Here is a 15,819-nt window from a genome sequence, read left to right as displayed (position 1 = left end):
TCTTCTAAAGTCATAATCTTTTTTTTTTTACAAAGTTTAAGTGAAGATACCCATTTTATTTGTGTAACTCTGACTGTAGAAGCCTTATGTTACTGTAAAATGAATTTAGCAGGAAGCAAATGGATTGCCTTTCCCATTTATCTGCTTATGAAATCGAAAGTGAAGACAAAAGGTGACATATTTTTTAAAGATCTACTATTTGTAGAAGTGAAACATGAATCCAGCCTCCTCATTTCAACAATATTAAATACACCAACATAGATAATGAAAGCACCTTTCTAAAACTTCTTTGTCCTTTGCTGCTTTTTAAAACACTCTATATACTATCAATATATATCTATCTATACTACTATTTTGCCTCACGACGTCTTCTTAAACAATTCACACATTAACCCTCCATCTGACCTTTTATTCTACACACACACACACACACACACACACTTGCACGTCTACCACGTCACATCCCTTGAGGATGAGAGGCCCTTCCTCTAACCCCAACCAGCTCAGATTTGTTTCCTCTCTGACAGCCCCTCATCCATCTTTTTGACAAAGTGCCTTCGAGAGACCGGCTGATAATTAATGTAGAGAGCATAGCAGGGAGCACTCTGTCATCCCACCACGACCCGTCAGCTTCAGCCGGCCTCCCTGTTGGTTTCATTCATCAGGAGATTTGTCCGGTGCTCTCTGGTGGGTTTTATTTACAAAAGGGAAAGAGAGGGAAAAGTTTTGTGACAAACAAAATGTATGATGTTGGAGCATGTTTCCACTTCCATCCAGAAATTTGGATGTCAAACCTTTATGTCTGTTATGAAATCGGACATTAAATGTACTGTATCAACATGTTTCATATGTTATATCTGCTTTAAAAGGGCAGTATCTTTCACTGCAGTAATTCTCCGCTTAATACATAGGTTTATATTTTGTATGTTTTATTCACCAGCCTATTTGAAAAATTAAGAAATGATTTGAACTGACAAGCAAAAAATATAACATTTTAAATTATGAGAGAAAGTACATTTTTCTACATATGTAAGAAAATGTGTATAATATTACAAGCACCAGCATCCTTAAAAATTGTATTTCCCAGCAAATGTTTGTTTTCACTTTAAATTGCTTGAAGAATGAAACTAAGTGTTGCAGGGCCATCCTTACTTATCTCATTACGTAACAAACATAATGAGATATGATACCTTTGGTGTCACTGTCACCTTCAATAAGAAATATGGATGCCCAGCAGTAATGAGAACATCAAGGAAACACCTCATCTTCTCCCATGGGCTCCTCTCAGAGCCTCTCAACTGCAAAAAATAACTCCCTCAGGGCAATAGAAGGCACAATACACGTTTTCAAAACGTTCGATCACAAAAGACTACTACAATTACAATTCCTCCACCAAAATGTGACTTTAAACACTGAAACTCTGAGATAGCGTTTGTTTCAAACCAGTATTTGTCATGCTTTAGTTGGTCTCCTACGCTCCTGCATTGGGGTCCTGCTAAATCCTCACTTTAAACTCACGTTAAAGTGATCTGCGATTTTGGGATGAGAGCACATACAGCTTGACATTATTTTGCAGATTGGAATTTAAATTCTTTATAAATATCAAAGCCATCATGGAAAAATACAAATTTGAAAAAAGCAGCAAATGTTCATTACCTTTTGTTTAAAAATGTGTAAATAATCAGCTCCTTTTGGTTAAGCACTTGTAAAGTTTAATTAACCCAATAGATGAACCACGACATGGTGAGACGACAAACAATGTGAAATCTGTACAAGACAGTTGACAACAGGAAGTTAATCTCTGAAATCACACTTTGAATTAGTATTAAAGTAGTGCAGATCAATTCCAGACTTTAGTCATTTTTATTAAAGACAGATTCTCTTTTCCAAACAGGGTTTGCAGACTTTAGTAAAACAGAGTTCATCGGGTGTTACATCTTGGCACGGTTTAAGAGCAGATTTATATAGAACTTCAGAAAACCGTACGGGTTGTTAGGGCTTCATTTTAAACAAATGCAGATAAAGGAATTTAACTTCAGTCAAACAAACACCGCCCCTTGCCATTCAGCTTTGTCCTTGATGAAAATACAGTGACAGCATTTAACTTGTCTTAAGCATCATTTGAAAGTGGAACACTTCTGTGTTCATGCTCGCCAAAATAAATAAAGAAAATAAATAAGGTATGATGCATTCCTTTATCACATTAGTCACACAATTTACAATTAATATACAATCACATTTTGTGCCGAAAAGGATAACTTATTTAGAATATTGCACAAAAAGATGTACTATCACAAGATGGAAAAAGTATTATTTCGGCTTTCCTTCAATCAGGTTAAAACTGAACAACCTCAATCATTCTCCATTTCCTGGAAGCATCCAGGACACAAGTTCATTTATTGACCCGGGCGATCACTGCATTATGTTTTACAATATCAAACAAACAGCATATTAGAATGTTACAAACAAATGCTGATCAAATATTGTATGTACGTTTACTGTTTTGCGTGGAATTTATAGTCTTTTTTTTGTGCAGCTACAAAACATCAGTAAATTAAATACACCAACAACACAGGCTGCCATGACACACAGATTCCAACACCTAGTCTTCTCACACAAACAGCAAAAATAGCAGATATTGCATCTTGAATATACAATGAAGGCAAATATTTAAAAAAAGAAAAGGCCCAAGGAAAGGAACAAGACATAGATGCCAGTGACAAAGTGAAGGAAAACAAACCTTTGATTATTACTGACATGAATATGTCATAATACATTATATGACCTTTATCTGAAGCCTGATCAAAACCACTCTTTTTTCTTTATTTACGCGTGGCCAACAGCACTTGGCTTTGGGACCGCTCAAACAGCAATCTGTCGCACAAACTATCAAAGATAAAAACATTTTATCAGGAATCAATTTAACTTTTCTCCACCGCAAAGAAGCTTGAACATGATTGTACAGCGTGCAAAATCAATTGTCTAAAAAGTTGGATAAATGTGTCGGCATCTTCCAGTGTAAAAGCAACATTTTATTCACCCCCTTTATATTACACTAAATAGCATCAGCCATGTTAAGCAGCAATACAAACTGAACCTGGATCTGGTGTGAATGTCAATGGCCGCTAGGTTTTCTAAGAGTATTATCTTTGAATGCTCACATTCGTTGGACACACAGGTAATTGTATCTACAGTGTCCTGATTTCATTTTGTTCCCCAGGTTGTTCTTTTAAAAGAAAATCTGTAATCCAGAGTTTTTACACAAGGTCTCATTAGCGCTAAACTGGCACGTGGTCCATATATCATCAGAGCAGAATTTTTCTACCAGTGTCTCGAGTCCACCAGCTCCGGTCGCAAACTCAGTTTTTTCAGCGTCTCATAGCCGACCACCATGACGATGGCAGTGGGTGTGGACGAAATGATGCGTGCGGACAGTCCTTTGGTCAGTCCCCAACAGCCCTCCTCTTTAATCAGCTGGTTGAAAGTCTCGATGACAGAAGATCTCCCTTCAACCTAAAAAACATTTAGTGTTATTTTTAAACCACAACCCGTTATTGTCTATGGATGGGTGATGTAAATGCAATTACAACGATTCATTCAGCTGTCTGTTGACATACATTTCTTAACTTCTGGCATATCCCAAACATTAAGACTCTGGATTTTGTGTTCAGTGTATCGGTAATTCAACATAACAGGTTCAATCTCTGTCTGATGGATCCACAGTAAATGACAGGTACCTGCACTCTGGCTCTGACCACGTCCATTGGGTTGGTGACAGTTGAGGCAGTAGCGGCAGCCAGAGGTCCGGCCATGGCTTGTAGAATCAGATGAGGGCAGTCACTGGGAGCCAGTTTAGAGAGCTGCTCTGTGAAACATGACACAACAGATACTTGATTGACCACAGGGCAATAACTGGTAGATTCATAATAACTGCACTAATACAAACTCACTGGGAACATAGACTGACACGACATAAACCAAGTATTTAGAGAAAGTGTACTTTTGGTGTATTATAGTTGAGAAGACATTATTTTCAACCACTTACCGGCATAAAAATGATAAAAAGGCCACCAGACGGCACTGTTTGGGATATAGGTGAGCAGAGATGCCACATATCCCCTGTAGAAGCCCCGGAAACCATCAGCAGCAAAAATCTGAGCCATGATGGTCCTGGTTTGGCCGAACATTTTTTTTGACTTTTCGTCAGCATTGAGACGAAAGCGGGTGAGGTGCTCCCCTTGGCCCTGCATCATCAGCTGCTGAGAGACCACATCTATAGGAACGGTAATGCTCTGAGCCACCAGAGAGGCTGAGCCGCCTGCCACCAGGGACTTGACCGTATTGTCATCGGAATACTGGGAGACATACTTCCTCACCAGCTCATAGGTGGTGATGTAAGCCTGGCCTGAGATGAGTGTGAAGGTGTTGACCATAAATCCACGATAAAGGCCTCGAACACCCTCAGCCCGCAGAATCTTGAAGAAAGCATCAAAGGTGCCGTTGTACAGTGATGTGCCTCTCTGCACCTGCAGCAGGGTGCGGATCAGAGTAGCCGGGTAGACAGTGGCCCGGATGCTCATTGTCATGAACACCCCGAAAGAGTAGAACTTCCTTTTGTCGAGGTCCTCCCACTCGATGATCTGGATGTTCCTTTTCTGCTGCATCCTGCCAGCTGTAGGTGAGCCTTCATCAGACTGATTCCTAACAGCATGAACAACAGGATGATTATTAAACTAGTTTTGACTATGTGTGGAAGTTCATCCGTGATATCAGAATCAGTTTTATTACAGAGTAGGTTTATACATACAAGGAATTTGCCTTGGTATATATGGTGCATACAAAGACGCAGAAGGAAGATATGCTTTAGATTGAAACCCAACCAAATAAAACCTGAGATGTAAAAATGGTAACGTTCTTTGGTTTGTTTTCTTTGAGGAAAGAGCACAGGAATCTTGGTCAAGTCTTGATGCCATAAATAAAAACATCATTGCCGGACTGGGATGTCTGGGAATTATTGTCGTTGGCCCTTCCAGGATCTGAGATGACTCACAAATTCACTGGTGGCTTCATTGCATGAATGCAAAAAAACATCGTTGCTCATAGATTTGCAATACTCCCCACAACAGCCTAATTTTCTGTATATGAATACAACCATGTTACACAGCGGCACTACTTCTCTACCTGATCTGAGTTTGCAGTGTTAATCATGTTACATTAATAGTTAAGTACTTCTCATTGAATACTATAGATATGCAATTATGAGGGAGAGTTCAAAGGTCGTGCTGCAAGATAATAAGCTAAAGCTAAACACAAAGATGTGATTATCCAATTAGCATAGGCTCAACGACATTAAGGCATGTCGATATTATGATTGCGTTCTTACAAATATTGCCTTTCTTGGTCACCCAGTAGCTAAGCACCAGTTACGTTTAAATGCAGCATTTTGTGCATGACCCCAGGCTCAGCAACACCGGTCAGAGGACACCGTGTTCCCAGCTGGTTTGAAGCCAAATGACTGCTCCCTGAGCAGCCGTCATTAACACGTATGAATCCCAACAAAGTAAGTCGAACAAAGACAACACCAGTCGTAAAATAAAACGTGCCTGTCGCCCCCATCTGAAAGTGTTGGTGGTTTAAGCTTGTGTTTAGCTAACAGTGAGCTAGCACTGGGTTAGCGTTAACATTGGTATGATTAGCAAGCACTTACCTTTTCGTACAAATGTTTATTACAAGGTCAGGACAATGGTGGTCTGACTTTAAACATTATGTTATCGGTCGATTTAAAAAAATGCAATTTTTACAGGTTCTTACATATATGTTAAGGACGTTAGTCGTAGTTAGCTTCCCTTTAGCAACTCAGCCAACTTCCGCTTCCCATTCAAACGACATGCTGATCAAACAACCAATGACACGGTAGAGTTTCTTCTTCTTCCTCTGGATTTTGGGCTGCATAGATGCACTACTGCAAATAGCTTTATCAGAGTTCATGCAATAATTTAAATGTGTTACATGTAATCATATAAGCTACAATAGATAGACCCAGTCTTGTCTAGTCATAGCATCGTATACGTTATACCTACCACTATTTTGTGAGAAGAGAATGTGTGACCTCCCTTATTATTTTCTTACTCTTACCACACAGCTGTTATGTTTCTCTTTATGATAGATCTATGTCACCATTATCTATTTTTATTTATTTTGTGGATTTCTAAGGAACAATGCATATATATATATATATATATATATATATATATATATATATATATATATATATATATATTTATATATATTTATATAAATAAATAAAAAATTGCCAGGATTCATCCATAGTACATGGGCAGTCGTGAGGTACGCAGCCTGCAATTAAGAAAAGTTGTTTTATTTGCTGCCTTATTCACTTTCATCCCAACATGGGCTGGCCCCTAAGGAAACACCACTGTGTCTCCAGCCTGCTCAATGTTACACAACAGAATCAACAGAACCAGCACCAAAAAGTATGTTCTTTACTGCAGTTGCTGTTCTCATCTTCATCACAGAAAATTATTGGACATTTTTGTTGGTGTTACATAACAAATCCAACATAGTTCTCACAGGAAGTCTGTAAACAAAAACAAACCACCTGCTATCTCAAATGCTCTTTCAAGTTTTTAAACGGTTTTATGTTTTCAACAATGATACTTTAATATCTCCTCTTTGTATATTTAACAATTTAACGTTTTTATATTTATTTATTATCATTAACTTCTGATCATTCCTCCCTCCGGACAGTGGCGCTGCTGAATGGCTTCTTCCATCTTCACAGCACCCCGGCGTGAGAGGAAGCACTAAACTGAAAGTAGTGGACTTCTCTTTCTGTAGGAAAACTAACCAAACTTAGACCATTCCACCCAAGGTAATAATTCCTATTTTATTATGTACTGCGGTATTGTTTTAATTCCCCCATCACTTCAGAGTATAAGTACATTTTGACTCATTGACTTCCTTTATTATGAACTAGCTAGCTGGTTAGCATGCTAACGAACTAGCATGCTCAGATATTGCAAATTCATTCTGTTCAGCAGAAGCTAGCTAAACTAGCTTAGCTGTCAGATACTTAGGCACAGATAAAAGTGAATAGTAAACTAATTTAACTGTTGTTGAGAGTCAACACATCTGCAAATAAAGCATTAGAGACTTTCTTGACTGTTTATATTTTTCAAACTGTAAGGAAGGTTATATTTACTCCACATGAAATGAAAACTGGTATCAATACAAACAGGAACGTTTTTCTGCTCACTGTTTGGTTTCTGCTGGTCGTGCACATCATCTTATAACTTGTGTTTTATTTTGCAGGACAGTTTCAGGACGGGAAAAGATGGTGAGCAGCTTTCATAGATAACTTGATGCATGTTAAAAATATTACACAATCTTTTTTTCTCAGCTAATTACAGTTTCCTTTGTTGTTTAGTCTCGTAGATATGATTCCCGAACAACCATCTTTTCCCCTGAAGGCAAGTCTTGTTTCTTCTACACATTTACTTTATTTTGAAATCTTTTATAAGTATTGTTTCTTATTGTTATGCAATTTTCTCTATCTATGTGGCTTCTGGTATGCTTAATATATTTGTTAATGGAAAGTTTTCTTGTTAAAGATAGTTATTCTAAATCAAGTTGAATGTTCTGTTGGTTGAGTGGTGCTTTTCTATGGTGTTCACACTGTTGGGTTTAACTACTCTTACAATTTTTTTTGTCTAGCTTATTCAACTGGCCAGTCCGTTTTGAATACACATTTGTTTAAGGGTTTTGGGTCTTCTGGTATGATCAATAAACTTCTGTGACTGTATTTCATAGGGCGCCTGTATCAGGTGGAGTATGCGATGGAGGCGATCGGTCACGCTGGCACATGTCTTGGAATTCTAGCAAATGATGGTGTGCTGCTAGCAGCTGAGCGACGCAACATCCACAAACTGCTTGATGAGGTTTTCTTCTCTGAGAAGATCTACAAGCTCAATGAGTGAGTGATCTGAACAGCAGAAATACTTTTCAGCGCCTATTCATATCATTAAAACCGTAAGAATCCCCTTTTCAGGCTGAAGTACCATAATCTTGTGGTGGTCGTATTTTTTACAGTGACTTAGCCTGCAGTGTTGCTGGGATCACATCAGATGCCAATGTACTGACGAATGAGCTGCGGCTAATTGCGCAGAGGTGAGTTTCAGAGGAAATCCTGACAACTATTATTAGTCTATCCTAAAAAAACTATTTTAGGTTGTGGGTGTTCAGCATGTTTTACTGATTTAATTTTTATTAGTTAGCCAGGAGCAGTAAATGTATTATGCGATTATTTTGTTGGATAATTAATGCAGCCATTTGTTCACACAAAATATTTTAATTGTAGCTGGTTAAAAAAAGTGAAAACACACAGCATAATCTTTCAATAAACACAAGAACAGTTTTATTAAATTAAAAAGTGTAAATGTACAGTTCTGCGAGGACAATATGACCATTTGTACCCTCGGAGTGACCATTACATTCTGATTTGTTTATTTTCTTCTCAGGTATCTATTGCAGTACCAGGAGCCAATACCCTGCGAGCAGTTGGTGACAGCCCTTTGTGATATCAAGCAAGCATACACACAGTTTGGAGGTAAGCTACACTGAAGTCTGCTTTACTAATTTAAAGCATGTATCCCTTTTATGTATTTCAACCTGAATCAAACATCTCCTGCAACATATTGTCAGTCATGTTGAGAAGCTACAAGAATATTGACACCACATTCTAATTTCTGTGTAAAAGCACAGTTGGATTTTGGCTTTCTGTAACCGCTGTTTGTGGTTCACCCTGACAGGTAAGAGGCCATTTGGTGTTTCTCTGCTCTACATGGGCTGGGATAAACATTACGGCTTCCAGCTGTACCAGAGCGACCCCAGCGGCAACTATGGAGGCTGGAAGGCAACCTGTATTGGCAACAACAGCGCTGTAAGTCTGAAGTGACACAGATAATGAAAATCAGTGAAAGGATCAAGGCAGTGTCATATAGAAGTAATTATAGTTTCCCTGATTGTGAATAGCATAAATAATATTTGAATAATGTCTTGGATGTTTTTGAACTGATCTCAGAAGACCTTAAGGTGACAAATTTCTCTTCAAAACTTAAACCAGTAATTTTGGTGCAATGCATGTATACACTTCTTAGCTGCCTGTGCCATTTTCACACATAACGGGCCATAAATGTATCCATACAACCCATATGTTATTGTGAATGTTTATTATATTCTTCCACTGTACGAGGTTTGATGTGTTGTCTTCTTGGCCTCAGGCTGCAGTGTCCATGTTGAAGCAGGACTTCAAAGAGGGTGAGATGAGTCTGTCTTCCGCTCTGGCTTTGGCGGTCAAAGTGCTCAACAAAACAATGGATGTAAGCAAGCTCTCAGCAGAGAAAGGTGAGATTCCAAACTCCTAACAGCAGCTAACGATCTTTACTAGCTTTGCAAAACTGATATGCTGTATGCTGTCTCAGTACTTCTGTCTATATGTACTTAAACAGTTACTAACTATTTCATCGCCAGAATGTGTTTATTGCCTTGTTGCCAGAGAGTGTTTGTTTGTAACTGCTTGATGTACACTCACTCAATGCTGTTTCACATTTACTATTTCAGTGGAAATTGCCACCCTGACACGGGAAGATGGGAAAACAAAAATCAAGGTGCTGAAACAGAAAGAAGTCGAGGAACTCATCAAGCGGCACGAGGCTGAGGAGGCCAAGGCTGAGAAGGACAAAAAAGAGAAGGAGCAGAAGGAGAAGGACAAATAGGCAAAATTGGTTGGTTTTTTTTCTCCTGTCACCAAATCCTGTATTGTTTTGTCTTTTACATTAAAAGTTTGGAAATTGATGGATGTGTTTTTATATCTTCACACAATTTTTACAATAATCTTACTCATTACTGACACTTTCCTCCATATTAGTGAGATGGAACAAACAATTCAACAGTACCTAAGTTACTACAAGTTGTACATTACTTAACAACCACATATTTGTGCTGTGCAACTTTTTTACTTGCCACATGATGGAGCTGTACGTCCAGTGGCTGCACCTTTACAGTAATGTGTTGGGTAAATCCAAAAGAACAAGACTTTTTTTGTTTTTGCAATTTTTACTAACCCATTTACAAAATAATAAAAAATATTGGATTCTTAATTGGTATGTTTCTCATATATCACATTTAGCCTACAGCTTTATTAGAATCATGATCTTATGATGCATTGCTTTCACACACTCACAACCAAGCAACTTCAAATGAATGCAATTATTTCAAATGACATGGTGGAGGTTCACCTTCACAACCTCCTGCACAAGCTCAATGACAAGACACCTGTCCAAACAGACAAGCAGCCTGCACTAAAACTTGGATAGAGATGATGTATTGTCGAAAACCTATGACATATTAAATATATAGGCCATATTTTTAGATGCAAATAGGAAAATATTACAGTACAAACTTAGATTAAAAGTAGTACTACAGTATTTTATACGTTTTGATATGAATGTCAATATGTATATTAAAATATATCCACCTAATATAATAAATCCAAAGACGCAGGTTTACTGTCACATGCACAGTAGCTACAGTGTATATGGCAAGGAAAAACTTAAGTCCCAGGCTCCTCCAACAATGCAACGTTAATATATATAGAACATGAATCAAATAAAATCAATAAAAATAGTAAAAGAAATAACAGATTAAAAATAAAATAGTGCAAGACAGAATATTGCAAAATGTGCATGTGAATAAAAATAAAATACAATAAACAGTAGTATAGAAAGACACATGGTTTACTATATTTCTGACAAATGTAAGTGCGACTAGATGAAACCAGTTTTCTGTCCCATTGATCCTCATGGAGTCAGGTTGTGAATAAACATATTGTTGTGCTGGTGTGAGCATCACGTCAGTCTCCTGTCAGTTTGACTCTTTCCTAAGATGTTATGTATTCTACTTACCACTTGATGGCCATAGCGTTCATTGGTGACATTTCTTTACTTCTGTTTAAAAAGGAAAATAATATTGCATATCCAAATAGTGCACAGCTAGTGTCATTAATTATTTTTTTAAGCCTGTAGGTACACTGGATCCAATCAATAAACAAGAAATATTGAGCAGCTGGTCAATGAAGATTAACCAACATGCGACAAAAACACAACAACTCATCACTGACAAATCATGTGTCTTTTCTGTTAACATGCTGTAGTTGGTAGATTACCTTAGAGCTATTGTGGATATTATGTCATGGGGTTTGTTCAAACAGTCAGTGGTGCTGGTGATTTTGAGTTAAATGTAATTTTGCGGTGTTTTGTTGAGTCAGACGGTAAATGTGACAGCAATGAGTGACTGTTGTAACGTTGTATTTGATATTGGGCACTCAATTATCACACTAGGTGGTCAAGGCTGGGTTGAAACCAGCTGTTGCTGATGCTGCAGCACACATGCTGTGATGGCATGGCTACTACGAGGTTAAACCACAGGGTTAAACATGTAAAATGTTGTGCCTGTAGCCTCTTTTTATACAGTGCTATTGCAGAGACATATTCCTAATCTCCACGCCCTTTCGTTTACATATGTCTCCAACAGAAATTATGAAATATATTGGGAAAATGTCTAATAAAAGTTGTCTATGGTAACTTTAGGAACAATGGATTTAAAAAACGGGGTTTGAAGATCAGTATTTTTCAGTAAAAAACAACAGAGAATGTTGATTGATCAATATGAAACCAAATTGGCAGTAGGATATGATAAATAATACATCAAATCCCCTCCAGCATAACCCATCGATAAATTTACATTTCTGATTTTATTTTATTTATTCGGCTCACAGTTCAGTAATATTTACTTTATGATGAAATTGCTTACACTTATCTTTTCATGGTTGCCTTTTCGGCATCTCAAGGATAACAATATTTTTATGTGAAAAAGTACATTTATTATCATTCATTTAATCTTTCTTTTTTTGCCAGCACCATGTTTGACATTTGAAACCCACTCATGTGTAATTCACCTATAATTGTAGAACATCAACTCCTGAGTTTTAAAGTGCACACATTCCCAGAAACAATGCAGTGGGCATGACCTCCATGTCCTCAAGGGTAACTTCCTGTCTGTACGTATATTCTATTCACAATATTTATAATGGTAAGGAGTTTATTTATAATGATGAAAATGTAAGGGAAATCTCCTCCATTGTTTCTTCGAGTGATACAGTAATCTGTTGTTAGTGCGCTTTGATAGCTGCTGAAGCCTAGATTGGTGGTGTTTGCAATAGTATTTTTGCTTCTGTTATCTCATGATCACAAGTTAATTATTTTGTTATCTCGAGCTGTTATCTCCAGATAATCAACAACATTCCATCACAAGAAAACAAAAGATAGAAAGCGGTCAGGTAAGGTTTAGAAATGTAAATTTACATTAGTTTTCATTTACAGAGGAGAGGAGTAAAAAAATACTGTTGTTTATTTGTCTTAACTTGTTATTTGACAGTCTTTAACATTAAGGCTGAAATCAGCTGTGATTAATGTAACACATTTTTAAGGCACAAGTGGTTTCCTGCTATAAATTATCTTGTTCTTGCAAGAAATCTGCTGTTTGTTTTTGGCATAATCAACTTAAATGAATCCATAGAAACAACAAAAGTAGCTTGTTATCTTTGTTATCTTATCTTCTTCACATCAACTTGTGATTTCGAGATAGCAGCATTTAAAAACAGCTTGCAAGCATGGCTCTTCTTTGCTCTCATAGATAGCATTAATACCTCTATTAAAGTGGTAACATTGGCCTGTTATCTGTGCCCTTAACAGCCAGTAGCAGAATAACATGTTCGCCTTTGACCAACAATACAAATGAATTTAAAAAAAACACATTCTCTTAGTACGTTTCTATTTGCAGACTCAAGTGACGTTAGTGACATTGGCCCATAAACAATTAAGATATTTGACTAACATCCAAGATAAAGCCTTGGCAGCTAGCCTACGGGTCCTGAAATGAAAACTTCTTTTCATTTGACGTGAATCTTTTGGTTAGGATCTTACATGGACTGAAAACTGTAAATCAACAGCACTGATTCATTTAAAGGGCAGTGCAGTGAGGTCATGTTGTTCACATGAGCTTCTCTCAGTGTTGAGTGGGAGGCTCCTGGCATCTGAATGACTGGAGCCACTCGCAGGCCTCCCCTCCTGAGGTTCAGCCTGAAAGAGATGTCCAGTCCACTGAGATTTAGGGTTGTGTAAGAATTCAATTCCTGTGTCAAAAACGTCATATTGACTCTCTTGAACACAACACTTCCTTCCAGCTCACTTTTCATACTCCTTCTTAACAACACAAGTGTATTGGTATGTGCGTAGAGGCCCACCACTGTCCAGCGTGATGAGGCAGATAGGGAGGCAGGGCAATCTGTTGCAGTGTAAACACAGACCCAGAAAAGCACAGGAATGTCTCTGCAGTGGGAGCTGGAGTACGAGGTCAGTCGGAGGCCAAGGCAGGTGGTATACATCAGAATCGAGGCTGACATCTCAGCATTAACTTATCCAAACAAGCGGCAGGCGGTATGTTATCCTGCTAGCACCGGAGGAGGAGCAGAAGGAGGAGATAGAGGAGGAAGGAAGGGTGAAAAAGGGGGAGTAAGAGGGGCCGAAGGAGACAGGATCCAGGAGGAGTGTCCCTTCAAAGCAATCATCTTCCCATCTCCCCTTATTCCCAGAGGGAAAAACAGCAGTTAGCATTTGAGGCTAAACATGACATGAGAGTTGTTGCCATTTCAAAGCCCTTGATCTCCCGTAGCTGATCTCGACAGTGGCGTATCACGGGCAGTGAGAACAGGATGATTCAGAGGACTTCCTCGTCAACTAAAAAAGTTGCTAAATGTGTTATTTAACACTCTGTAATGTTTTGTGTATTGTTACAGCAGAGGCTCTATGTGTCTATATCTGGTATGAATGCTGGCACTGAAAGTCATACATTTCATCCCCAGTATCTGTGCACTGGACAGTGATACGTCATGAGGATCAATCATGGGGAAAGAAAGAAAATTCTTCAAAATTACTTCTGTTACTGACTCTACCACTTACCTTCAAGCTCTTATTTAAAGCCAAGGCCACTCAGTGTGATGTGAAATCCTGACCTTACTGGGAATTAAATAATCCTCTCATCCATGACAGTAATTTTATGAGCAGCCTGCAAATCCTTGAGATTACAGACTCGCTGCTCACACAGATCACGACAGTTCACCATAAAAGGAGCCGAGCTGCCGTAAACAATACTTAGAAGCGGTGCTGCTGATACTGCCTATTATGGAGACATATATGAAGCTATTGGTGCTGCACACAATGGCAGGTTTTGTAGTGCAGTGCAGTCTAATGGATTGCTACAAGGTTTTGGGAGAGAAATATTTGCATGACCTTGAAACAATATTAGATAGTTGTTTTAACAAAAAGAAAAAGGTTACTCCAACTCTGGTAAGTTTCCTGTTTTGATTTGCTCCTAAAACTTCTTTAATTTTGTTTAAAAGAAAAAATCATAATAAAAGGGTAAGCTAATATCAATAGAAAATGTATAGCCTCTTAAAATACATTTTAGTGACACATTGTTTTTATCCCACAGCAACAATAAGTCTCTAGCAAACACCATAGAGACAGATTGTTATGATTGTCAGTGGTTCTTTGTTTAAAAGTGAAGTCTGTTTAGGTGTTCTGTTCTTGTTGTTTTTACCACAGTTAAATTGTTCTTGCAGACGTGCTGGTCTGTTTCTACTTGGAACAATGGCCTCCTGTCACTACTTACCTAATAAGGTAGTGAGGATGAACTCTTTTTTGGAGAGGGTAATAAAGTAGTGAAAACAGTCATGGAAAATTCACAGACCGGCTCCTAATCCATGTTACTCTTCAACATCTGACAAAACTTTGTGACGTGCTGATTTCTTACCAGAAATAAACCTTTAAAGCCAAAGATTAGAATCCTAAAACATGCAGAGTGTATTTGTTCAGAGGTTTAAAGAACACATACTATATAATATACCATAAAACAAATACAAGAACATGTCATGAGTTTAGAAGCATACCTCAGTTTTCTTCCTACACACTCAATTTCAGATAGATGTAGTTACTTTACAGATTAATGTTTTAAAAACAAAACATGTTATCAATTAATTAAATATGATACTGTGCAAGATTAAACTATTGTACACTATATAAAGTAAATACATGTGCTCCAGCTTAAAGCATCACAATCTGAAAGGGACACATCTGCCATTACATTTTGATGCTGATTATGAAATACTTTTACTTTAATCAACAATGTAAGGTTTTCTTGCACCACTTGAAATTATTACTGCGGTAACTAATTCAGTGCAGAAATGACACACAGTGGCTACGTGTTGGGTTAAAAAAAAATAATTAAAAAATCCACAGCTAAACAGAGTGCTCATGTAAACATACCCAATGGATGGTGCGGCCGCAAATTGGCAACAGTTCAAAAGAAAGTGAGGGTTTGTTACTGTTGGAAATGAAGAGCATGTTTTAAAAAGAGAGCCATGAGAATCATAAGCAGAACAACTTACGCAGGACAAAAAAGTAACAATTTTAAATAAAATATAAACACTAATATTTGAAGATGTGGAAAAAACAAGTTATGTAGTGAACTTAAAATACATTTAAATGGTATCCAAATGTTGTTTCAAGTGAGAGAGAGTCAACAAAATGGGAGATGAACTGTATGTTCAAGAAACAATTATTTGAATATCATTGTATAATCATAATTATTATTATATAATCAAATGAAATTATGGAAGACTTG

General features: G+C 37.7%; 2 protein-coding genes across 3 annotated transcripts; one reads left to right on the top strand and one right to left on the bottom strand.

The window, feature by feature from the left end:
• Positions 1 to 1,840: 1,840 nt before the first annotated feature.
• On the bottom strand, positions 1,841 to 5,962 carry LOC134863188 (solute carrier family 25 member 44-like). 2 transcript variants are annotated; one of them, XM_063881530.1, is made up of 4 exons: positions 5,812 to 5,962; positions 4,046 to 4,701; positions 3,738 to 3,865; positions 1,841 to 3,513 (listed from the first exon to the last, which is right to left on the bottom strand). In XM_063881530.1, coding segments are annotated over exons 1-4 (978 nt in total). In that variant the 5' UTR covers positions 5,814 to 5,962; the 3' UTR covers positions 1,841 to 3,321. The 2 variants fall into 2 exon arrangements, with proteins under 2 accessions (XP_063737600.1, XP_063737601.1); XM_063881531.1 differs by having other exon boundaries at positions 5,708 to 5,932.
• LOC134863189 (proteasome subunit alpha type-4-like) lies at positions 5,432 to 9,873 on the top strand. The gene is made up of 10 exons (XM_063881532.1): positions 5,432 to 5,560; positions 6,769 to 6,892; positions 7,333 to 7,357; positions 7,448 to 7,490; positions 7,831 to 7,993; positions 8,110 to 8,187; positions 8,538 to 8,626; positions 8,829 to 8,959; positions 9,300 to 9,423; positions 9,640 to 9,873. The coding sequence occupies exons 3-10, from the start codon at positions 7,355 to 7,357 to the stop codon at positions 9,792 to 9,794; spliced, it is 786 nt and encodes a 261-aa protein (XP_063737602.1). The 5' UTR covers positions 5,432 to 5,560; positions 6,769 to 6,892; positions 7,333 to 7,354; the 3' UTR covers positions 9,795 to 9,873.
• Positions 9,874 to 15,819: the final 5,946 nt, after the last annotated feature.

Source organism: Eleginops maclovinus, chromosome 4 (genome assembly GCF_036324505.1).
Source record: "Eleginops maclovinus isolate JMC-PN-2008 ecotype Puerto Natales chromosome 4, JC_Emac_rtc_rv5, whole genome shotgun sequence".
Classification (NCBI taxonomy): Eukaryota; Metazoa; Chordata; class Actinopteri; order Perciformes; family Eleginopidae; genus Eleginops; species Eleginops maclovinus.
This window is presented reverse-complemented; position numbering and strand designations above follow the sequence as displayed.